Below are 25555 nucleotides of genomic sequence, written 5' to 3' on the forward strand. Positions count from 1 at the left end.
CCCCTTGCTCTTCAACATATACATCAGTGACATCCCCTTCACAACCTCACGACAGTATCCTATGCAGATGACCCTGCCCTTCTTCGCTCTGACAGAGCCTGGTCAAATGTAGAGAATACCCTCACTGCAGATATGTCGCAAATCGCGAAGTACTTCAGGATCTGGAGACTCAAGATTAGCATGTCCAAGACAACGGTAACAGCCTTCCACCTGAACACCAAGGAGGCTAATCGGCAACTCAGTGTCATTCTTGATGGAACACCTCTTCCATACAATGCTACACCAACCTACCTTGGACTGAAGTTGGATAGGCAGCTGACCTACAAGGAACAACCTTTTACTCAAGCCATAAGTGCAAAAGTGTCTTCAAGGAACAACCTCCTTCATCGACTTGCAGGCTCAAAATGGGGTGCCAGTGCAACCACTCTCCGCACTAGTGCGCTAGCACTGGTATACAGTGCCGGGGAATACGCCTCCCCTGCATGGTGTAGGAGCTCTCACACCAAGAAACTTGACTCAGTTCTGAATGACATCATGAGATTAATTACAGGGTGTCTCCGGCCTACACCAACAGAATTCCTACCTGTTCTCTCAGGCATCGCTCCTGCCCCATGTGCCGAGAACATCACACACATAGGCTGGTCACCAAGGCCTCCAACAACCCGGACGACCTCCTCCACGACGTAGTTGAGGGCTCTGTAACTCTGGGTCAGCGGCATCAGCGACTGAAGTCTCGCCGCCCTTTCTCCCGCCATGCAGCAACGCTGAGAGGATCAGACTTCAACATCTGCCAGACATGGAGAACAAGCTGGGAAGACACCCAACGACCTGCCCAACTCGTTGTCACGCACAATACATCTGTCCCCAGGAGCAAACCTCCCAAGGAGTGAGTGGGTGTCTCTAACTCGAGATTCGAACGGGAGTTGGGCGTTTCAATGCAGCCATGCACCGTTGGGGACTACGCCCGTCAGCAGCGCTTGCCAGTGTGGTGCACCATCTGTGAACAGACTGCTCAAACACTCTTGAGTGAGTGCCCTGATCTCCGCCCTCCTGACAAACATGAACCTGACACACCCTACTCCACAGACTGTAACTTGGCTACACAATAAAAGGGACATTATTTAGCTGCTGCTGCCTCATAAGCAAGAAGAAGAAGTGACTCCATCTCTTGAACCTGCATGGTATGACCGTCATATGGCATTGCTGAATTATGGGATATAATTAGGGCGAGGCAGCATTGTGCGTTCACCCCATGCCTCGCCATTCAGTCTCAAAATAGGGCACGAGGCCTCGAGACCCTGACTGTGCTTATCAATTTCATGACGAAAAACTTACTCTATTATTTGCTTTATCTGATGTTAAGGGAGTATAGTTATAGCTGCACTGCATTATTCGACAAATTCTGTTTTTACTTAATAATCACTGGTTTGTTTTTTTTTTTTTGTATGAAGAGGCATTGGAAAGGTATCGTCTTCTTGAAGGATGACAGTTGATTTGTAAATGAGTTTTCTGTTGGTTTTTACACGAATACGGCGTTGAAAAAGCGTTCTCTATCAAAAAAAAAAAAAAAAAAAGGCCACACACTTTCTTCATCAACTGCACAATATACCTCAAAATGAATTCAAAAGCACTGAAAATTGTGGCTTTACATAAGAAACCGAACAGAATTTTAGCATTTATTATGAGCGCACCCTTACAACATCGTGTACAATAATTGTGATACGAGATACTGATTCCTTGCGTTGTTACAGTGCCAAAAGAAACCATAAGTGCTGAAAAGGCCCAGGTGATAATCTTCACACAGTGCCTATAGCGTCCAGTTTGAAAGAATGCAGTGGATTTCTCGATCTTCAAAACTATTTTCTGCGTTGTCACCATCACTGTCATATCTACTGTATCATTTCTGGTTTCCAAAAGAAATGAAAAAAAAGAGAGAAGAGAATACATGTACTATAAATACACAAATTGTTCCTAAAAGAGAATTCCGAACCAGTTAAAAGTTAAGCTGAAATGAAAGAGCAAAATTTTAAAAGCACAGCAATGTAGATTTGATCAAAATCAGATAAAAACTAGGAAAGTAACGAAACTTCATATCTATTAACATTTTCATGATTTCCTTGAATGTAAGTTGCTGATTATGCATGGGTAATTACAAGGGGAAAATTCGGACCACTTTCAAGATTGTCTGAAGAGAAAAAAAAATGTAAGCACGAAAGCGAAAATTAATTGATCGAAATGGGATGAAAACCAGGGAAGTTTAAATGAAATTCTGAAGTTTCGCTGTTTGTGTAAGTTTTGAAACATTTGATAAATGATGAAAAAAATGAACTATAATGTCATCATCTCACAATTTTCCATTGATCGGGGTACACACACACAATCACGAAAATTCATTTTTCTACTGTGAAAGCATGAACAATGTTATTCCTGGCTGAGTAACTTCACAACAGTGACCAGTCAGGTTTAATTATATATAGGGTTTTGTATAGACTGGGGCTTAATTGCGTTTAAAAAGAAGAAGAAGGAAAAAAAAAAGAAAATTCCAATACTTTGTATATATAATGGCAAGTTATGAAGTGATTCACGTACGTAGAAGCCTATACATTGCATATTGCACAATACATGTATAAACGTGGACTCCCGTTATAACGAAAGTCTTCGGGACCCCTCAGTTTTCTTTCGCTATATTATCGAAATTTCGTTTTAACCGAACAGATAAACAATGAAGATAGAGTGGACAATATTGCGTCCTGAATTTTGACTTTGTTGTAACCGGAATTTCGTTGGGGCGTGTTCGTTATAACGGGGGTGCACTGTAGCACCCATTTCTGCTGAGTCTGTGGCAGTGACTTCATTCGAGCACGATTTCTTTTCTTTGTCTTCTCAAGATGATGAAACATGATAATGTATTACGAAATTGCGTCGATGTCAAGAAAATGTCAAAGTACATCAGTTACGATCATAATTATAATCATTATTTAAATGGGCTTACATTGCATCATAAAAAGAAAAGAAAATGAGATGTCCGGGGTATAACAAAACACTGTAGCCAGTGTCGGATCCACAGGGGGCGCAAGAGGCGCACGCCCCCTTTAATCATTGTTAAAAAACAAAAGAAATAAAAAGAAAAAAATGAAATGAAACCCGGAAGTGGCGCCAGAAATATTAGTTGCCCCCCCCCCCCCCCCTTAACAGAATTCCTGGATCCGCCCCTGGTAGCTGTGTTAAAAGTTACGTGTAGATTGGAAATAATCAGAGAGGCGGTCCGCATGTCTGAAATGTAATACATGTATCTACAACTAAGTAATCAGTTTCCAGTTATATAACCGTCGTGTATTACATTTGCAGTCTCTGGATACGTCGTGATTGCCATCGACGTGAAGACTGGTTTTTTATGCTTTTTCTTCCTCATCAGACAAGGGTGCCTGGTCTTCAAATGGACGTCCATTGCATTTGAGTATGACGTACACAGTCTGCGAAATGTGTCGCCATGCTTTTGGGTTGAACGCTGCGTAAAACAGCGGGTTTAGTGCCACGTTGAAATGTACGGCCATATCAGCAAAAACCATGAGGATCTCGTCCTTATTATTCTCGTAGATGGGATGGTCGAACCCTTTCAGAGCAAAGATAAAGACAATCACCAGAATGGTGGTGTTATAGATGGCCCAGCAGATCAAGAAGGAAACGAAGAGAGCTGTCGTGTTTGGCATTTCCTGCGCGCGGACGAGCGCACCGGGCGCACTTCCGTCTGCCTCTGTCATCTGCGCGAATCTATTGGAATGCTGCTGGCGCGTCTGGCCCGTAGCCCTCCGCGCGCTCCACAGTGTCCGGCAGACGCAAATATGCAGCGTTGTCGTCAAGGTGACCGGCCCCAGGTAGAGAAAGATAACGATTAGCGAATCCTTAATCAGCATGACGATATGGATCGTTGGGTGCTCAGCCAGAAATGTAAGACCGTCTGCTACTGCCACAACTACACCGGCTGCCGTATGGATGTATATGAAAGAAAGGAATTGAAAAATCTGAATATAAAACACACGGATAAATCAAAATAATGCATGACACTCATTTCTAAAGGTTAGGGATGGGGAAAAGTGTAACAGGACAAGTAACCCCCCCCCCCCGACAATTACCACCCCTCCCCGGCTAATACCGGTTATAGGGTTAGAGTAAAGATTAGGGTTAGGGTGAGGTTTAGGGTTAGAGTTTGAGTTCTTAGGGTTAGGATTACGTAAAGGATTGGGATCAGGGTTAGGATCAGGGGGAGGGTCTGGGGTAATCGTCCAGACTCTCCTCGCCCTCCACTTCTCCCCCTGAAATGAAAACAAAGTCAAATCAAAACCGATAACGTATAGGCCTGTAGAGCAGGTCACCATATCAAAACAGTGTTTGTTCAAATCGGAAAAAGCAGACTATACTTCCTGTGCTGTGTATAATCGGTGCAATATATACTTTGTGATATGCAGGTAGTAATAATCACTGCTCATAGCTACACATCAGGATTACAAAATGGAGGACGAGAATTCATAATGGGAATAAGTATTGTAATGACTCTGTATATAGATAAAAGAAAGGAACTGAATGTTTTCATGGAAATCATTCCAGAATTATCAGTAGGGGGCCTATCCTGTATGAATAGGACAATGCGAACATAATACTACAGTTTACATTCTTCTTCTTTTTTTAATAGAAAGCAGCTTTAAGTTAAGAGTACCTGAATGAAAATGAAGAAAATCGTAACACTTATATCAGCAAGGCGTAGAGACAGTCTATATATCATTTTTACGTTGTATATGCATTTTTTTACGACGTGGATTTCGAAGTATTTGCATCTAGATTTTGCTTGAAATGTTTGTTTTCTATCAATTTTCAGTTTCAGTGCTATTATGTTGCCTTTTGATTAAAAAAAATCCTCACCTATCCACAGTATAACGCAAAGCACGAAAGCATTCCGCGGACTTCTCCATTTTCTGGCAGTAATCGGGTGGGTGACGACAATGTAATAGTCAACGGCCAGGACTGTAATCATGCCACCAATCTGGTAAAGGACCACCTGAAATTCAAAGACAATAATAGCATGGCATGGACGTTGGGTGTCTGTAAATTTGTTATCAAGGAGGTTAATCAATGAACATATCACAGATAAACTATTGAAACGATAGTATTCCCGTCCGAGATTCCCGAATATTGCAAAGGAGGGACCGCGGAATGGAGGGGGGGGGGGGGGGGGGGGGCTGGAAAGAGACGGGCTATGTAGGCCTACCATTGTGCCTTGACCCCCCCCCCCCCCCCCCCATACGCACATACACACACAAAATACGTTCCGCACCCCTTGTACGCGGCATAATTTGCTTCTAGGAAATGGACTATTATACCTTTAATACATAATATCATTTCGATCCCACTAAAACTCACTAATTTCCCGCGTTTCCAACGAGCAGAAAGACGCCGCCGTCCCGTGATCAATACTTCCACATTACATAATGACAACGACAGTGATAATAATGACACAAGCCTATAGCAATAAAAGAAGGATGAGAACAATGATGATAATAATCACAATCATAATAAAAGCAATAATGATAATAATAATGATAATACAGTGATGAGTCAACGAGTCAGGCGGGAATTTTGTCCAATGCACGGAATACCAAGTGAAGAGCTTCCAAACAATAGCATTGAACGGCACGACCTCTTCAGCACATAGTGAGTGGTGATTAAATCATTATTTATGTATCTGTCAGGGTTGATTTCCTCACACATTATCATGATTACCATAATCATGAGGACGATTAAGGAAAAATGTTAAAAAAGACAGGTAGGGGACAGTAATTGTCAGGACGCCATACATTATTACCACAATCGCCACACACCTATATGATTATGTGCATCGTTACACGCACATGCTTTCTCTTACCGTATTAAAGACCTCCAAAGTCTTGAAACAATGAATAATGTACATCGGTAAGACGTGATGAGATACAAAGGCGAAATATCCGCACACCATCAGATTGGCAATTCCCGCCGTAGATAGGTACAGCAAATCGGCGATGAGAAGATTTCCAATGAAGACATTTTCGACGAGACGGCGAGCCCGTTCGAATGCGACGATGCTGTAGAGGTGGACCCCATTGCACAAGGCGCCGACGACAATCAGGGCCAGGAAGACGAAGAAGGCTATCTTGTTGAGGATGGAACGATCCTCATGGTCGATGTTCCAGTCATATTGTTGAAAGTACGAAGAAAATGAGTAAGTGGACCAGGACTCTGGGTGGCTCAGGTCTACCGAGTCCTGGAGGGATACGTCGTTCAGCTCGCCGACGTCGGTCTCACTCATGACGCCGTTCAGTGGTTATTGAGAACTGTTACCTCAGAATAATCTAGGCACTACGACAAGCGAAGTGAACTCTTCGATAGCAGTGTAAAAAGCATGCAACCATGCACTTGCAAATGTTATTATGCTTCGAGTGGTAAATCTTCCAGCAGTAGAATAGACGGGATGGTGGTGATGATGGCAGAGAAAGTTGTCCGCTGAAATTGCACTTGCTCTAAAATTGACTGTGTTTCACAGTAAAATGTTAATATACGTGTATAGATGCGAATAGACCTTCTACACACTGACATTGGTTTTCTTCAGCTCACGCACACAAACCATTACAGGAAACAGCCGTACGAATGATGGCTGACCTCGCAGGCAAATGACCCAGTGTATGAGTGACAGAAAGGTGTCCGACTATATGTTAGCACGACACTCTTATATAGTTGGTTGTCAGGAATTGTATAGACCGCCCTGTTGTCAGCTACCTCACAGGATACCATCTGAAAAAATTACAGGAGTGTGCACTCGTGGTTACTTTATTGGACATTGTTACCTTCCCTAGTGATTTATCATCACTCATAATTTTATCATTACATAGTGGAAGTATTTTAGTGAGAGTATAATAATTCATCTACTTTGCGTCCCTGACCCTTTTATATCTTTGGAATAAGAGAAAAGTTGTATAAAGAACAGCATCATGGAGTACTCTCAAGGATAGGCAAGCTGTCAGCTGATTCCGTGATATAATTATCATGATGTAAAAAATAGATGATCGTTCTCGCTGCCACCACCGTCATCTTTCAAGAGTTCAATCAGTGTGATTGTAAACCCATTTAAGCTTCACTAGAGCAAAAATGACGGTGGGACGACTTTTCAGTCAACACGTACCGGAAAGAGAAGACTGATCGCTACGCTGGCAGAAGTCCTGCTTTCGATCAGACGAGCAAAGTAAGTCTCTTGTGGCTAGGAAGTGATCAGTGCCATGCATCCTCTGTGTTAAGCATGGATTTGAGCATGATGGGAATGAAGATAGACCCACCCCCCCCCCCCCCCCTAAAAAAAAAAAAGAGTGAAAAAGATAAAGGACAGGACAAGGGGTTGGATTGATGGAGAAAACTAGACGAAGAATACTATTAGTGTAACGAAAATAATTCGTTACAGATCTTGTTGATGTTGCCTCCCTTTGCCCTCTTGGTCCTCGGGATCATCACTGACCCTCCTCTGCCTTTTGTCTGTCTACCCTTCTGCTTTAACCCCTCTCCTTTTCCCTGTTGGGCTCCTTGCCCATGACCTCCACCCCACCCCCCCCCCCGCTTTGTTTTCCTTGTTCTATGTCCCTAGCCTGTCCCTGACTGTCCTTGTTGTGTGATACATAGTCCTTATAAGTGATTGCCTTCCATGCCTGTTTGTCATTTTGCCTCTGACGAAGCTTCTGCTAGGATCGAAAGCTCAGGCCCCTTTTGACTTCGAATATAATGTATATTGTAATACAGTGTACAGTGTGTTCCTGTATATAGGAAGAAGGGAAAAGGAGTGGGAAACGGCGGGACAGAATACGTGGAGGCAGACGAGAATAAAAAACAGAAGGGCAAATAGCAAATTCGCGCCAGATAAAACAATTGAAAACATCAGAAAGCATCGCATATGAAAGGTAGGCCCTATTGGTAACATTAAGAAATCTGCAATTCTGCGAGTCGTCGCTTACTATGTCTTGTTAGGACATTGCAGGTCAAGACAGCCGTCAAGGTAGATAGAAATCCCTTCGAAAGTCCAAGCCAAACGATTTTTCCTTCAGTCAGTCAAAAGATGATCTGGACCTTGGTGTCTTGTCACGTCATGGTCTTTGCTTTATACGGTCAGAACTGTCATGTCATGTCAGTCAATGGAAATTTGAAAAGAAAGAATGAGCTCATCCGTCAGTTTAGTTTGTAAACATTTTGTCCACAAAAATAAACAAAATATATTTAATTACGGGGGAGGGGAAGTTGTTTTGTATTGAAATTGTTTTGAAATATAAAAGAGCACAAAACTGTAAGAGGAATTAAAAGTTGATTTGATGAAAATCGATTTTGAAATGGCTGAGATATCCAAAGACAAGGTAAAACAAGTGAACCTTACAGGCGGGACCCACTTTTTAGAGGACCACTTTCCGTGACTTTGTTATTGGACATCTCAGCCATTTCAAAACCGATTTTCATCAAGTAAAATTTTTATTCCTCTTAGAATATTGTATGCTCATTTATGTTTCATATTAGTGGTTTCTTATTACATGTATTTCACAAAAAGTTAAAATCTGAATCCTCATGTCAACCCAAACTTTGATATCCCTTTAATAATGGTTTTGTTTTTGTTTTATTCTGCTTTGCTTTGCCGTGCTTTTGTCTTTTGGGGGAGGGCTAACTCAGTGTCTCGACAGAAAAAAAGAGTTGAGTGCAAAGCGAATCTGTAATGTACAGTGCATGTCTACAATTCATTTTATAAGCGATGGTTCCTTTGGTAATGAACCAGAAATCCGCCCTGGCAGAAGGAGCAGACGTGCCAACCAGCTTTACACATCGGACAGTGGCCTAACAGTCGTCAAGCACGTACGAACTCAGCTGTAAAGCCAGGGAAACCAATAAGTGGTTCATCACCCTCTGCCACCCGTTTCAACTTTTACATCTATTGTTCATCCGCAAGGTCCAGCCTTCTAAATGGATGTCAGGTCAAATCTGGACATCTCTCCTCGCACCGGCTGAATCATTTCCACACAAGTTGGGATACAGTTTGTGAATGAATTAGCCAGGAAAAGCGCAATATGTAGCTCGAACCTGAGGCAACTTCCTTCGAAAAGGATACTATCCCTCTTTACCCACGGTAACAATCACTTTAGAGTTCCAGATTTTGGCATACCCTGTACTGTCACTGGGCAACTCTGTTTAATTTGACTCGTGTGCCTTGAATTCGGTCCGAGTGTCAAAATACAACCATGAAAGTAAACAAACGTTTAGCACATAAATGTTTGATTATTTACGAACATCCGGTAAGTTAGCATAAAAATGTTATAAAACACTGGGCTGTAAAGTTTACGAGATCTAAATTAAACGTGTGTAATAGTGATTGTCGTCTCTCACCATGTACATAGAAAACGTTGTATATACATACAGAACACGCTAAAAATTACCATAATCACACACAAAGTTGAAAACGGTTATCAAAAAATCTAATTTTAATAGATATCTCAAAATAACGATACCACATTTGCATACACACGCAATAGCACAGCAATAAAAAGAATAAGGATTTGAATGATCAACTAGGTCAAGAATACGTCAGTTTTCACATACATGTACCCTTCGACATTCTTCCACATTCCGGGAACAAGATAGTCTCATAATGAATCGGTGCTACATATACAGTACAAACGATAGAACTGTTGAAAGAAAGGAGCATTGAGGTTTTGCGATAAACGAAGTACATGAAGATACACCCTCCCCCTCAAAAAATAAGAAAAATTAATATATATATGTTTATGTATATAATGTACATGTATTGTGCAAACACTCTCCCACTAACGAGGGTTTTCTACAATACTTGCGAAACTACATAACTGCCGTTACTTACTCGTCTCTTTATATGGATCAAGCATGAAAATAGCATGCTTTCATATTTGTTGTCATTTATTATCTTATGAAGACTAAGCCTCAAGACTTGTGTAACTATACGATTCCTTTTTCAGTCTTTGTGGTAAACATTTTCCCCATAATTTTCCTTCGAAGATTTTTTTTTTTTTCTAAAATCAATTACATGTACTGTACATGTATTTCTCATGCAGGCCCTTTCACTAATCGGAACGAATGTGCTTATATATACGTGCACCTGGCACACACAAAATACGCTTTTTTTTTGTCTCAAACAGTGTGCATATATGCCATTACACAAAATATTGATTGAAACGTAACCGTTGTAGCTTTACAAACTGGCATATATACATTTCAATGTATACTGCAATGTCATTCGTGATTTCCCAGTGAAATATTGAAAATACAAGGGCAGGTATATAATCGAGAGCACATGCTCATCTTCATAAACTATTACTGGGTGCCTCTTCCCGCATCAGCGAGTTCTACCAAGGAAGTTCAAGAGAGTCACAACAGTCTTTTTCTCTTTGATGTTCGATGCGCCATTCAAAATATTATTTGAAGCATGTGCCACACTGGATCTGCCCCACGCTGGATCTGCCTCACAAAGAGGAAAACAATGGAATCGTGTCTCATTGCATAATGACCTGCCACCCTCTAAGGAACATACACCATGTATATCGTCATGACGATGGTTATAACTTTTCGCCACCCCTACTTATGGAAGATTGGCGGAAGATAATTGTATACATGTACACGTAGCTACAGAGACACGGGATGCGCAAACAGAGATTGCGCAAATATTGCTGAAATTAAAACAAAATTACTCGACTGTGACATGTCTGGACACTAATCTGACATATCAATTTATAAAGGACCATAAGTGAAGATTATATCAAATCCGTTTCATTTGTCGGAATAACCCGGAAAAGCTACAAAATCGGCTTTCCATGAGGGTAAACAAAATTTAACACTAAAAACACACACACACACACAGCTCAGACTAACACTTTTGCACATATTTTGCTGGACTTGATTGACTTTTGTTTCAATTATGCTTTATCATTAGGTGACGTTTCATCTCATTTGATACAATTACAAATGCATAAACAAGCAAAGTACAATGTATACCGGTACCCATACCGGATATCATGTAAGCTGTAAAAAAAAAAAAAAGAAGAAGAAGAAAAAGCACCTCTTCAGACTGCTGAGACAGATAGCAACAACCCTGAACATCAAAGAAAAAACACACAATCAGTATTATCATCTGTGGAATCCTTGCCTACATTCGTAGAACACTGACAGCTGTTTGAATAATTATAGCCACTATAGCCAGATGGAACTCCATCTTTTCAACTTCCTTGGTTCTCCTGATAGTGGAGGATTACAGCGCACTGCAGGTTGTCTAAATACACTCTATACGAATACACTGTACTTTCTTTAAAACTGTGTCTTCATAAAAATTTCATAGAAATAGGCAAATAAAATATACATGTATATGTAGTTTTTGGAATGTTAAAATAATAGACATCAATTCATACTGTACATCAACTTTCATTATATGAATTACACTGTACATTATCAATAATCAGGTGATATCCACGCATTATAATTACATTTATACAATTTACATGTATGTACATCGCCTTAAAACCACTTTGAAAAACACCTGCTACTAATCGCATTTTCAAGCAGCACGGTGCTGTAATTTATATTTGTGATTTACCAAAAAGAAAAAAAAAATAGACAAGCACAAGAAAATGAAAACTTCATCTGCAAATAACGTTATAATGTACATTTTCAAGAAATACTTACTTTTATATAGGGAGACCATTTCTATGCATATCATCTTTCATTCAAACACAGTTAAAAAATTATCTGAATAAGAGGATGATGTCATTTTCACATTCTCGAAAACAAGTAAATTAAGTGGAATCACTATGGCATCTCCAGGTGGTCATTTCAGTTTTGTAAATCGGTGAGAAGGTGAATACAATACAAATGAATACAAAATACTGTTTAATCTGGATCAGACATTTCATGTTGCATAATCAACTGATGGAGGATACCTCACACAATCTTGAGTCACAGCAATTTGTCAACAGTAGTCGAAATTTGTTGGAATTAAGTCGAGTACACTGCTGCGGTTATACATTGTGTGTCGAAACAGGTAAATTTACACACGGCATTTGGAAAATTTAGTGTAAATTAAGAACATATACATGTACAAAGTACACATCACTAGACATCTTCTACATATTTCATAAAAATGGCAAGAATTGCATTTCCCCAGGGAATGTTTGAACCGTCATTTCTTTGTCTAGTGATAGCATAATATGTGGACTTTGCTTCGTTCCTCATCCATTCATATTATGTAGTATTTCGCATAGCAAGCAGCATCACAGAGGAAGAAACTTGATAATTTCAATCTTCATATCTTTCCTTGTTGACAATTTACTATGTACATGAATTATCATACACATACCTGTACAGATAGCACATATTTTGCACAGTTGCCATGCAAAAACCTTTAAGGAAACAAATTGTAGGCCCTACATTCGTTTTGAAAGTCATTCCAAATTTGGTTTGAAGTAGGCACACATGTATCTTTAGCTGCAATAAATAAATATCAACTAAAACTGTATTAAGCGACCTCAGAGAGAAATGACAGACATCCTAGTGTATTTGAAGGGCATTATATACAGTTTGCAGTCGTATAAAAAGTGTGGTGCAATCCATTTTACTTTGGGATGATCTTCATGATAAAATAAGATCAAGGGAAGAGAATGGTAGATGAACAATCAAAATGGAATCTAGAATTTGAAACTTATACCAGAAAGAGCAATTAATAGTGGCAATGGCCGGAAATCAGATAGTTCATATCAAATCCATGGATTAAAACAAGTGCGAGTTCTTTTTCAATCCCCTCCTTACATGGCAAAGTCCTTCCTTTCAGGAACCTAAAATTTTCAAGTTGTAAATTTGGAACTTTATAAATGACACTGTTTTGCCAATTTGCTAGTTAAACTTAACTTTTGTTTGTTTACTCGGAGTTTTATGGCAGTCCACTACAAACCAACCATTCTCTTCAAACTGCGCAAAGTCGCTGGTTGGCCACCAGAGTTTAATGTGTTCTTCAAGGTAATTGGCAATTTAAATTTTGCAAAGCTTTTGAGATAAGTCCATAATACCACACGCCAAAGTAAGTCTCATATGAATGCACAAGACACAATCGGTCTCTAACAATGGTGCGCTGAAAGAAGCAAAGGAGGGGAGATGCTACAATTTGCGGATACGATTACATACCAATCCACCCTATTTTTACATGGCAAGACAGCATATGTATTCGTTTCCAACTAGATATCTTGGTACACAGTACAAATCGTATTTCTAAATGAACACGGCAAAACATCATTGCAATGTACGAGCACACATTTCTTAACATATTTCCTTGGACAAAAAGTAGTATCCCTTGCCCAAAATAATCTGCACATTGAACTTAATACCTCAGTTTATGTTAGCACACTAAACTAACTCTTGGTTCCCAAAAGCTAAACAGTGACTTTGTTTGTAAAACAGACATGAAAAACATTTTGTCCATTCCGTCACTCCTTTTACTTAGTACATGCAAACAAAAAAATAATATTCTCTTGGACATTCATAACAACCCATAGGTTCTAACAAATACAGAGCCTGACAGCTCTTAATCTTAGTTTGGTAAGGTTGAGTATATGTATTGGTAATCATAATTTAAAAATATGAGTAACTCCAAAATGTTCTGAAGTATAAAATGGATATCATGTATGCTATTCATGCCAGCATGGTTTTACACATGTCATTTCATTTTGAACTGTATTATGAAGAAATAAATTATCCATGAAATATATAATTTTATTACTTGACTTGATATATATGTACATAGCACTTTTGAATCTCACTTTGACTTAAACAAGATATCAGTGGGAAAACAAATTCATTGAAGAGCTGAGAATAACAAAATACTAGTACGGCAGCATTTACAGCTTAAGCGTACAAACCATTTTCAAAAGTACAATTGGAGGCATACTACATGTAGTAGTCTATAAATTGAATAAGATAGCATGAATAAACTATGTTGAATTATTGTGGGTATGCCGGTAACTTGTAATCTATCTGAATGAAAACCCCTCGATGAAACAAAATCATTACTAAAATCTGAAGTTCTATACACAGTATATCCCCACCCACAAAAAAAAAACAACAACAACAAACAAAACAATTGGATTTTGCATTGATAACTTATGACATGATTAAACTGTCTGAATGTTATTTCAGGGTCGAATGATATAACATCTTACCTATATTTTGCAGAAAACCCAAGTCAATTTGGTTAAGTGGTCAAAGAGAAATGTGGATTGTTGTTAGACATGTCATGGGTCTGATTCTTTCAAGTTTAGCACTTTGATGCTCATGGAACTAGCGTTATGTACATATTGATGTGTGAACACAAAGGACAGAACTTGGAATGAAGAGATTCCTGACATACTTTACAAAATCCTAATTTCTCTTTGACCACTAAAGCAAATCAGAAGGGGTTTTCTGCAAGATGTGGGTAATAAGTTATAGTTTCATACCCCGAAATTGTATTTGGATTGATTAACTATTTTCAAAGTTATCTTTACAGAGGGTCCCATTGTCTTTTTTTGGGGGGAGGGGGGCATAGGGTATAATTATTGGCACAAATGCAAGAAATATTTTCCAGTTGGAGCTTTGGCAGTTGTGTCCTACAATAATGACAAAAAGCTATGTAGCTTATGAGATGAAATGTGTCACATTTCAATGATCATCCATAACTTTTATTTGGAAAGTAGCTCCAGAGGAACCATGTCTTAAATCATTGCCAACCAAAATATGACAAAAGTGCACCAATTTTCACCATTCATGCATTACTTCTTTTTTATGCACTGTAGAAATAGTGAAAAGTTAAGTTCTTACTTCCTGTGTTCAAATGATGATGTACAAATCACAATACTGCTTTGACACTTAAAGGACAAGTTCACCTTCATAAACATAAGGATTGAGAGAATGCAACAATATTAGTAGAACACATCAGTGAAAGTTTGAGGAAAATTGGACAATCGATGCAAAAGTTATGAATTTTTAAAATTTTGGTGTTGGAACCGCTGGATGAGGAGACTACTACAGCTTGTGAGTCATATGCGTACAACAGTATAAAGAAAATGTAAAAGAAAATTCAACATATTTTCACTTTTTTCGCATAATAAAAGAGCTCTTGACTTGCCTCTTTCTAAAGGCAGGGGGAATAATATTGCCCATAACATTTGTCGGTAACGAGTCAGGGGAATGTGTACTTTTTTCAAAAGATGGAATTTTGTGAAATTCTCTTTATATTTTCCTCATATTGTTGTACGCAAGTTATTCATACACTGCAGTAGTCTTCTCATCCAGCGGTTGCTGCACAAAAATTTTAAAAATTCTTAACTTTTGAACGGATTGTCTGATTTTCCTCAAACTTTCAATGATGTGTTCTACTAATATTGCTACATTCTCTCAATCCTTATGTTTATAAAGGTGAACTTGTCCTTTAATGATGACATCAGGCAGGATTCTCTGAAATTCAATATGGATTTCCAACAACTTGCAAAACCACGCAGTACAAGAATTTCTGGTACCTTTCCTAAAGATAACCTATTGCATTGACTAAATCTGAATACATTGTACAAGGCTGTGGAGAGGATTCCTAAAAAATTGGATTGTCACTCACAGAATTCATTACACCTGCATGAATTAACCCTAATCACCAACTAAATTCTCTCACTATCATGACAATAAGAATATGAAAGGAAGCTGTAAAAATGGGAAGCCATAACTTGCACTGGATGCTCACTCCACCACTTGTATTGCATCTGTCTGTCGCACAACAGTCCACACACCCCCAGCCATTCCGCGATTTGTCACAGAAGTAATATTTTCCCAGCTGATCAGTTGCAGCAGTGCAACCTTGTGTAGATGCACATCTTTTATCAATGTGAAGCTTGCCTCTTTCCCCTATAGTTGTTGTTGTTGTTGTTTTTATGAGAGGAAAGGAAAGAGGTGAAAACATGGTCAAAAATATGACTGAGAGAAATCTTTGCATATTGCTAAGAATAAGGCAGATTCATCATGCAATTCTGTTCAACTTCTGCACTGGAATAGAAACATTCAATATATATATATATATCATCATCATTATTATTATTATTTTCATTATTATTACTTCAAATCATATTCAGAGAATGGTCAGACTAATTTATCAACTGATTGCAATTCTTTTCCAAAATTCATACCATCTTCAACTTTTACATATCTAAATCAAATAAATCATATAAATTAAATATTCAGCTCACTATAAGTGAGTGAGAAGTTAATTGAAGAACAGCCACACCAGACACATGATTTTCATTCACTGTATTGATCTTGAAATGCTGTATGAGCAAGTCTACTCAAAACTGTAAAACAACAAACAAAAGAAGATCTCTATCTTTATAAAAAAAGAAAATCACTCATTCGCACAGGTGATTGGCTTTTTATCCCTGTATAATGAGTGCACAGGATGAACAGATCACATGTGATCTTCAAAAATCCACTAACCTCAGCATTACAGATATTTATAATGATACATAATGTACATGACCGATACTTGGCTTGCACACTTACGCGAGTAGGTGACCTGGGTAAGACACCTGTCCTGGGTGATGGAGCAGGTGCGAACTCTGTTGGCCCCTATACAATTCTCATTGGTGTCCTCCCCATCACAGGTGTAGCACTGCAGGCTTTGGACTGTTGGAGAGACATGAGAACACATACTGCATTGTAAGCCATACATTTCGTGAGTCTATTTTTTTTTTTTTTTTCAAATTAGGACTTCCTGATGATTTAATGTGTGCAATTGTGGAGTAAAGTGACACACCAAGAGATGGTAAGCAATTTGCGTCCCATTCATGCCAGGATTAATGATAGCGCACTTTGACATTTGTGTGTGTTGCTAAATTTACAAGTACATTGTACATGTGTACATAGCAGTAGCACCCAACCTGCAAATTCCAAAAAACACAAGCAAATATAAATATTTTGCGAAATATATATGCCAAATTTGTTGTAAATCGAACAAGAATGTTGCCATAATCATGTTCACAATAAGCAAATTTTGAACCATAGACATTTTTTAGCTAATGATAAATTTAGGACCTGAATTTTTACACTCTTGTACAAAATTTCATTATAATCTCATTCGGTGTAATGCGAGTGCCCTGTAATCTTATAGAGGTTCTAGGCCTGCAGCAATCTCAAATACTGAAGTGATGCTTCCAGTAGCTTGGTTTGATTCATATTTAGCTGGGTGATGTGTCATATTTTACTCTACAACTAAATTGCATTATCACAAAATTTGAAGAAAACTGGTTGAATGAAACATGAATTAAATGGGTGCATTACAAAACTGCACTAGCGCTGAATCATTGTAAAAAAAAAAAAAAAAAAGAAGATAGAAATAAAATGCAGCAGTTCACACACAACCCAAGATAGAACCTACAAATAAAGCTATCCCCAATAATGGCCATGAGAATGTTTAATGCTTAGAATACAGTGTAATATAACTCATATATGTTTCCATGATAGAGAGCTAGATCTTTATATAGATTTATTTATTACAGACCTGAGACCAACCAAGTACTGCATTGCCATTGCCAATGAAAATGTGCTTTGTTAGTTTCGCGTATAGAAAAAATTTCTAGAGCTTGCACTGGTAAGTTTACTGCCACTACTGGCTAGAGGTAGGTAGAGTAGAGGTTTCTAGATCTAGATCTAGGCCTAAATCACTTTCTTTGCTCGACAGGACACTTCACTACAACAAGAAGCCAGTTAGCCAGCTACACAGTACATGTAGCTATGCCTATGATCATACATAGATCTAGATGATTAGATAGTAGATCATCATCTCGATCAGTCTACATTTTTCGTAATGATTATGTTTTCAAGTAGTTTATCACCCAAAACATAAATATCAATACATGGGACTGAACGGAATGATTTCGGCTCGGGCGTAATTAAAATGTATTGTATTGTAATTATCGCTGATATAATAACTGTCATACCCTGACAAATGTTGCAGACTGATACCAAGAGTGATGCCATAAGCAATTCTGATAGAAGATCCATTATGTCACGAGAAAATCAGGTCATATGCTGTGAAAGCAGAGACAAGGGTAAAGTCGCTGTCGCACAACGGGCCAAACAATAATAAACGGTCGGTCGTTCGAGCACAGCGTGTAACGTGCGGCGTGTACAGTGTACTGCGGCTGAGGTGGTCTAAACCACAGAATAAACACAGAGTTCTGTGGGTCTAAAGTGTAAGAGATGTACACCCCACTGTACACAAAACACTGGACCACTAGCAAAGTGTCATAAAGGTGTTAATAAAGGGAAAAATCCAGTCCAAATATAAGTTAGTCCGACGAGAGAGGGTAAAATATTACGAGTTGAGCAGTAAAATTTTGATCGAAATCGGATGAAAAATAAGAAAATTATAACATTTTGAAGTTTTGCTAATTTTTAGGGAAACAGTTCTTGAACGGTCAATATGAATATGCAAATAGCAAAGTGAGCATTATACCCTCACAACTTGCCTAATAGTTTGTACATGAAACATTGACATTTCCCGTGTTTCATCCAAACGCAATTATGCCCGAGGATCAAATCCTTATATATCTAACTGATCACTATTCTGAAGTTATTCAACCAGGAATAACATCGTGTTTCAGACTTCAATGACAAAAACAATGAATTTTCGTCATTTTTTTTTTTTGTGTACACGATCAATGGAAAGAGGTCATACCTACATGCATGGTCAGCTCATCATTTGCATATTCATATCCACTGTACAAGAACTGTTTTGCAGAAATTAGCAAAACTTCAAAATGTCATAACTTCCTTATTTTTCATCCGATTTCAGTCAAATTTTTACCTTGAACTCGTAAGATTTTTACTCTTTTTTATCAGACTAACTTGTTTTTCGACTGGATTTCCCCTTAAAAGGGATGTTTTTACAAATTACGCGAATGATGTGCGAAGGACGACAAAGTCCAACATTCGTATTTTTATTTAGTCTGCAACAGACCGCTAACTGACATGGACGGATAGCATCAAGTCTTCAGCGGGAATTTAGGAAAAAAAAAAGATAAATGAAATGAAATGAAATGACATCATCATGTCTGTCAAACGTTTCCGCACCCCTTGTCGTAATTTGCTCGTGGTTTGTTCTCGAAAATGCCGCTTTCAGTATGCGCAAGAACTCAAAACGTGCGCGACGTGACCTCAAATGTTTCCCTACAATTTCTTTTGTTATCTATTATTCATAGTAACATACAAGCTCTGCTCAGTGTGGGGGAAGGTGCATGGTGCATTCCAATGTCTTATTGTAGCACTTCAGCAAGATAATAATGTCACTGGCATCAGAATCTTGGTTTGGAAGGGTTTGGGGCCTATCCAAGAAATCTGAAGAAAAATGTTTGACAAATTGCTATACTTTTTTTAGAGTCAAAAGGGGCCTGAGCTTTCAATCCTATCAGAATTTTCGTCAGAGGCAGAATGACAAACATGCAGGGAAATCAATCACATTAGGACTACACACAACAAGAACAGTTAGGGGAAGGCTAGGGACACAGAACAAAGAAATCAAAAGGGGAGGGTATGGAAGTATGGGCAAGGAGCCCCACAAGTATAGGTCCCTAAAAGGCAGAGGGATTGAAGCAGGATGGTATAGACAGACAAAAGGCAGAGGAGGGTCAGTGACGATCCCAGGGATCATGGGGGGGGGGGGGTGGGGGTAACATGTGAAGAAGGATGAATACGAGGCAACATCAACCAAGACAAGGAACAACAGAGAACAACAAAGAAAAAGAGTGAAATGTATATCAACAGCATGGGGGGGGGGGGGGGCTGAACAAGCAGCGAGCCCTAACTTAGTGTACAGAAGAGGCAACATAATGAAAGCGAGAGTCAACCAACAAATGCAAGAAAGTTACCTAACACATCAAATTATATGTAAAAACACGCTACTTAAAATATATTGGACACATAGGGCCAAGTGATGTTGAGAATATCATGAATCAAGACAATTGTCAACATACATTTCACTAAGCAAGAGAATAACGACTATGCGCAACAAGAACAGTCAGGGATAGGCTGTAGGACACAGAACACAGAAAACAAAAGGGGAGGGTTGGAGGTCACGGACAAGGAGCCCAACAGGTAAAGGGAGGGGGATTAAAGGAGGTTGGACAGACAAAAGGCAGAGAAGGGTCAGTATAATAATCCTGAGGACCATGGGGCAACCAATGAAGGAAAGTGATGAAGGAAAGGGGCCTGAGTTTTTTTTTTCTAGCAGAATCTTCGTCAGAGGTAAAATGACAAACAGGCATTGAAAGCAATCACATAAATATAAGGACTTCACACAACAAGAACAGTCAGGGGTGGGCTGGGGACACAGAACAAAGAAAAAAAGGGGAGGGTAGGAGGTCACAGGCAAGGAGCCCAACAGGTAAAGGGAGTGGGGTTTGAATATGAGACCATTCTGAAGCAAATCATTTTCACACAACAACAGATATACAATGAACTCTTGAATGAATCCCATAAGGATTGGAACAATCATCTCCCAGCATTTCCACTGATTCCCACTGATCAGTTACTAGCCTTCCCCTTTAAAGGAGGGTGGATGGACAAAAGGCAGAGGAGGGTCAGTGATAATCCGGAGGACCATGAGGGGGTGACCTTTGAAGGATAAGGATGAATAGGGAGGCAACATCAAACAAGATAAGGAACAACAGAGTGAGTGATAAAGGAAGGTAAAGAGTGAAATAGCAACGGCAATAGTGGGGGGGAGGAGGGCTGAGCAAGCAGCGAGCCCTAACCTGGTGCACCAAGAAGAAGTAACAAAATGAAAGCAAGAGTCAACCAACAAATTCAAGTTATCTCAAAGTGTATATATTATAAAATAATAAAAGTAATAAAAATAATAATAATCAAACTTTTTTAATGGGATCAAGGTCATCAAAATGCCTGACATAAGTGATGCTGGGATCACCACGATTTATCCACAGTGAAAAAAAGTCTCTGCTTGTTCCCGTTTCCTTCTACATTAACGTCGTTTGTTGCAGTTTCTACACATTCCCAGAACAATCTACATCTAACAGATGGCAAAGCTTGCCGATCGCATGCGCCTAGCCTCTGGAATCAGCTTCCGTCAATATCCGTACTGCACCCTCACTTGCAACTTTTAAGAGACATCTTTCAGATTCAATGTATTCATTTTCATTTTCACTGATTTTCATTCTATTTAACTAACATGTAAGCCGCTGCGGGCCAATTTTCTGTAAGAGCGCTAGATTTAATGAATATTTGGATCATTTTTTTTTTTCTGCATGCCTATCATCAATGATATGGATTTCGGACGTGCTTGGGCATGTTTCAAAATCATTTGCTTTTTGTGTTGTTTCTTTTTCGTAGCATTTATGTACCGTCGTTCTTTTTTTTTGGGGGGGGGGTTCAGAGGACACATTTTGTCAAAAGTAACTCACTTCGATGTATGAAGTATTTAAGATTTATGTGAGTTTCTGCAAATTCAATTAAAAGGCACGGCAACAAAAAATGATTAATGCTTATAATCAGAGGCTATCGCACAATCGACTGACGGAAAGGAGTGAAACACACACACACACACACACACACACACACACACACACACACACACACACACACACACAAGAGGAAGATTGAAACAGGTGATATCAGCATTGAAACAAAATCTAAGTTATGCTGTTATATATTGTTGTCGTATAAAGTGCAATGCAATTATTTTCGTCATATCGAAAATGCATGAGGTCAGGTGTGACATCACGAATGTTGACCAATACTGCTTTCTGAATGCAAAACGAGAATACCGTTCGATAAATCATCAAGCATTTTCGTTGCAACATGGAGGTTGAGCTAGTTCTTACTGCTATCAAAAGGATCGATATAATCTCTTTTTCAGATAACGGAAGTTCCCAGGTCGTTTTTGGTTTCCTGTTACTGTGTTCGTGCAAAGTTTATTTTTACTGCACTTAGTCATGTTCTGGGAGATCCTCGGTAATAATCTATTTATTTCAGGACAGAGCTAATATTTAATCACATTAATGAGATGAGACAAAAACGATAACTCTTGATAAGGGCTAATATCATTGATGTACATGTATAATCATATATCATGTAGGGCCTGAGAGATCGTCTAGATAGTGCAATGTATTCATTTTCGTTACGCCGAAAGGTGTTTAATACATATGATCATGTGACGTTGAAAACAATTGCAAAGTCATCCAGTTTCTATTATCCTTGAATTTGTGTTCAATAACAAGCCTATTTATAAGAACGTTCTACCTGATGCCTTACATGATATTATCATTATGTGTTCATGTCTTTAAAAAATGAAAAAAAAAATCCGTAAAGCGACATTTGTTTCATGATTTCATAGCCCCTACTATACAAACGACCTTGCTAAATGGTTAATCTTCGTCTGGGCTTCGAGATCATCAGTCAATAATTGGCTTTCCTATAAAGATAGTGTCACACTATTCTTTTCTTACTATGGTCTGTCTTATATGCACAAAAACTCTATAGAAAGGATAAAAAAAAAACAAATCACAAAATTAAGCTATTATAACATTAAGTTGAAAAACAGATTCAAACACATATTATGTTCATGATACAGTTCCAATCATTTTGCCAGCAAACAGTGAACGTATTCCTAAAAAGTGGGGCATACTTCCTGAGGATATCATGGAAGCTGATACTGTCATCATGGGTCTATAGTGCCAAGACAAATCAAACTCTCATATCCCTCTTTCTTTTAAGAAAGAATGTGACCACAAAACTGATTTTGTCTCGTGTGTTTCCGACTGTTCTAAGTTTAGATGATATAGGAATGCTATCATCGGGTGTATTATCATTCTTACTAACGCCCTATGCTATGTGCACGGCTCCACACTAACTTTTTTTTTGGTGGCCCAATGGGGCCACCAAATTCATCAATTTCAAATTTTTGGTGGCCCGAAAGAAAAATTTGGTGGCCCGAAAAAACACAATAAAAAACATTAAAAGTCCTTAAAAAAAAAAAAGAGTCAAATATCTAAGTTTTATCATAGTAAGAATTGGAAGATGGATATATCTACTCATAAATAAACCTCAACAAACTCGCAGCTCACTCTAAGGCACTCATTCAGTCCTTTTCATCCATCCTTTAAACAAATTTAAATGCTGAATGGTGAAGACTAAGTATAAATATTCATTGACAGGCACATGGGTTGCAACCATAGAGCTGTATTAATGCAGCTCTATGGTTGCAACATCTAAACATAAATAAATGACATCGGATAATATGTAAATAATTAAGAAGCTAGAAGAACATATTTCTATTTCTCAAAACACAAAAGACAGAGTTTCTTTTACGTCCTTTTGAAGGTTCTAACGGAAAAAAAAAAATTACGAACTAATTGACATACTTTTCAAAAAATTTTGGTGGCCCGAGACGGGCCACCAAATTTGCCCTTTTTTGAAATATGGTGGCCCGACTTTCATTTTTGGTGGCCCGGGCTACCGTTAGTGTCGAGCCTTGCTATGTGCATTATTATTTTGTATTGATCAGCGCCCTTTGTGTTATGGCTTTGATTCAAATAATATTCACGCTGCGATAAAATACAAACAATGATCCCCGATAAAAGAGGGTTGATTTTTACCTCAGCTAACCCTTGCAGTAAGCCCATAAAAGATCACAGCCACTCCATGCTTTTAGAGGAAAGTTCGCTGAGCCCCCAAAATACGAGTAAAACATTTGCTTACGCACGACGCAAGAAGCTTCATTGGATAGAATGCGGTGCTGTACCTGCGAAAATTTAAAATCGGCGAAGTCATTATCGTGCTGAAACCTAATCAAGAAGACGAGCAAACACTATTTAACACTTAACTCCAGCTATGGTTAGTATTGCTGACAGTGTCATGCATTTTGATATTTCATCAATTACGATATTGGTATAAAATGATTAAGTTCAGGACAGATTTTGAGTAAACGGCTGCTTTATAGATGAAAGTTGTATCAAGGTTGGAGATAAGCAGTCCCATTCATTTATATCGCTGTTAGTGTTACACTTGCATTGTACAGTTCAGTTTTGGATGCCTTTCAGCAGACTCTGCGCTAATGCGCCCTGTCTGAATGATCCCGGCTTCCTCTGTTATCGCCTCCACACTGTATTATATATCGCATATTTAGCAGAAGACTATATAGAGGGTTTTGTCTATGTCTTGTATCATTACACATAAAATAACAATTGTAAATTTACATAGATCTAGAATAGATCTCGGGCCACAGGCACAGCTGAGAACCACAGAAGCTTCGAACGAAGGGCACTAACGAGGGGCCTACCACTATAGATCTATCGTATCGACTATCGGGTTCTGCCCCAAAAGAAACTCTTTCTAACAAATATTCAAAGTCATTCAAAGAGGCATTGTCTAAATGTAAAAGATATTCATTAACTACATGGATAAGTTCTTTCTTTGATACTGTCTGAACCATCTGAATTTACTGTATGTACCGGTACCTTCTAGGACATCATATTGAAGTTACCAGTCTGAGTTAGACAACCTTGTTAAATGCAATTTATATGGACTTGTACTATACAGTGATGGTGTAGGTCTATATATGGAGACTCTGTGTGTGAAAATTAGATACTAGTGTCATATTTTTGTGATAGGCCTGTACTACTCTTTCATGTAATTCCATATTTTACTGTTTCACAGTTATGTGACGTGACCTTAAAACAAAAGTGCACTCTTTTGTTGTGTGGGTGGTGTTGATATGCGTTTCCTCTTTTTGTTTTATTATTCATAAATGATCTTGTAAATGTTCATGAAAAACTTGTATCGTTAGCTTACCTGTGCATGCTTCATGCTGTTTGAACTGTTTGAAAGAACATGCTTTATTTTTGCATAATTAAATCTACAAAACCAAACAATAAACTTTCCTGTTGTGCTTAAAGGGTGTGTGCAGTTCTGGTCAAGGTGAGGATTTAGCTTTTATCGTTTTGCGAGATATTCAGAAACCACTCTATGAGATGTGAAAGAGCATGCAACACTAAGGGGTATCAAAAGTTTATTTGACAAAAATCGGTTTTGAAATGGCTGAGATATCCATAAACAAGGTGAAGCAGAGAGATCCTAATAAAAGGCATGGCCTGTAGTCTTTTATTATTATCATTTTTTTTTTGTTGATATCTCAGCCATTTGAAAACCAATTTTCATCAAATAAACGTTGAATCCTTCTTAAAATTACATGCTCCTTCACATTTTATATGAGGTTTCTCATTATCTCACTTTGGAATGTAAAGAACAGGAATCCCCACCTCAACCAGTACTGTACAGTTCCTTTAAAGAGAGAACCATTATCTGTCAACTGCTGAAACTGTGCTCAGATTTGAGTTGATTTCTCCTTTTCTACAATTTTTAATTATTTTTTTACTTTTTCATCATTCATCACAGGGTCAGAACCAAT

General features: G+C 38.5%; 1 protein-coding gene and 1 long non-coding RNA gene across 2 annotated transcripts; both read right to left on the reverse strand.

Moving 5' to 3' along the window:
- Nucleotides 1-3392: 3392 nt before the first annotated feature.
- Nucleotides 3393-6337, reverse strand: LOC139716651 (mu-type opioid receptor-like). Its single transcript, XM_071628182.1, has 3 exons — nt 6005-6337; nt 4918-5053; nt 3393-3982 (listed from the first exon to the last, which is right to left on the reverse strand). The coding sequence occupies exons 1-3, from the start codon at nt 6335-6337 to the stop codon at nt 3393-3395; spliced, it is 1059 nt and encodes a 352-aa protein (XP_071484283.1).
- A 9536-nt stretch (nt 6338-15873) lies between these two features.
- LOC139717206 (uncharacterized) lies at nt 15874-18196 on the reverse strand. Its single transcript, XR_011709949.1, has 3 exons — nt 18072-18196; nt 16636-16758; nt 15874-15987 (listed from the first exon to the last, which is right to left on the reverse strand). It is a non-coding gene; the product is annotated as an uncharacterized lncRNA (long non-coding RNA).
- Nucleotides 18197-25555: the final 7359 nt, after the last annotated feature.

The sequence above is a fragment of the Diadema antillarum genome, unplaced genomic scaffold, assembly GCF_040938485.1.
Source record: "Diadema antillarum isolate AM-2024a unplaced genomic scaffold, OU_Dant_1.0 scf00000007, whole genome shotgun sequence".
NCBI classification, from domain to species: Eukaryota; Metazoa; Echinodermata; class Echinoidea; order Diadematoida; family Diadematidae; genus Diadema; species Diadema antillarum.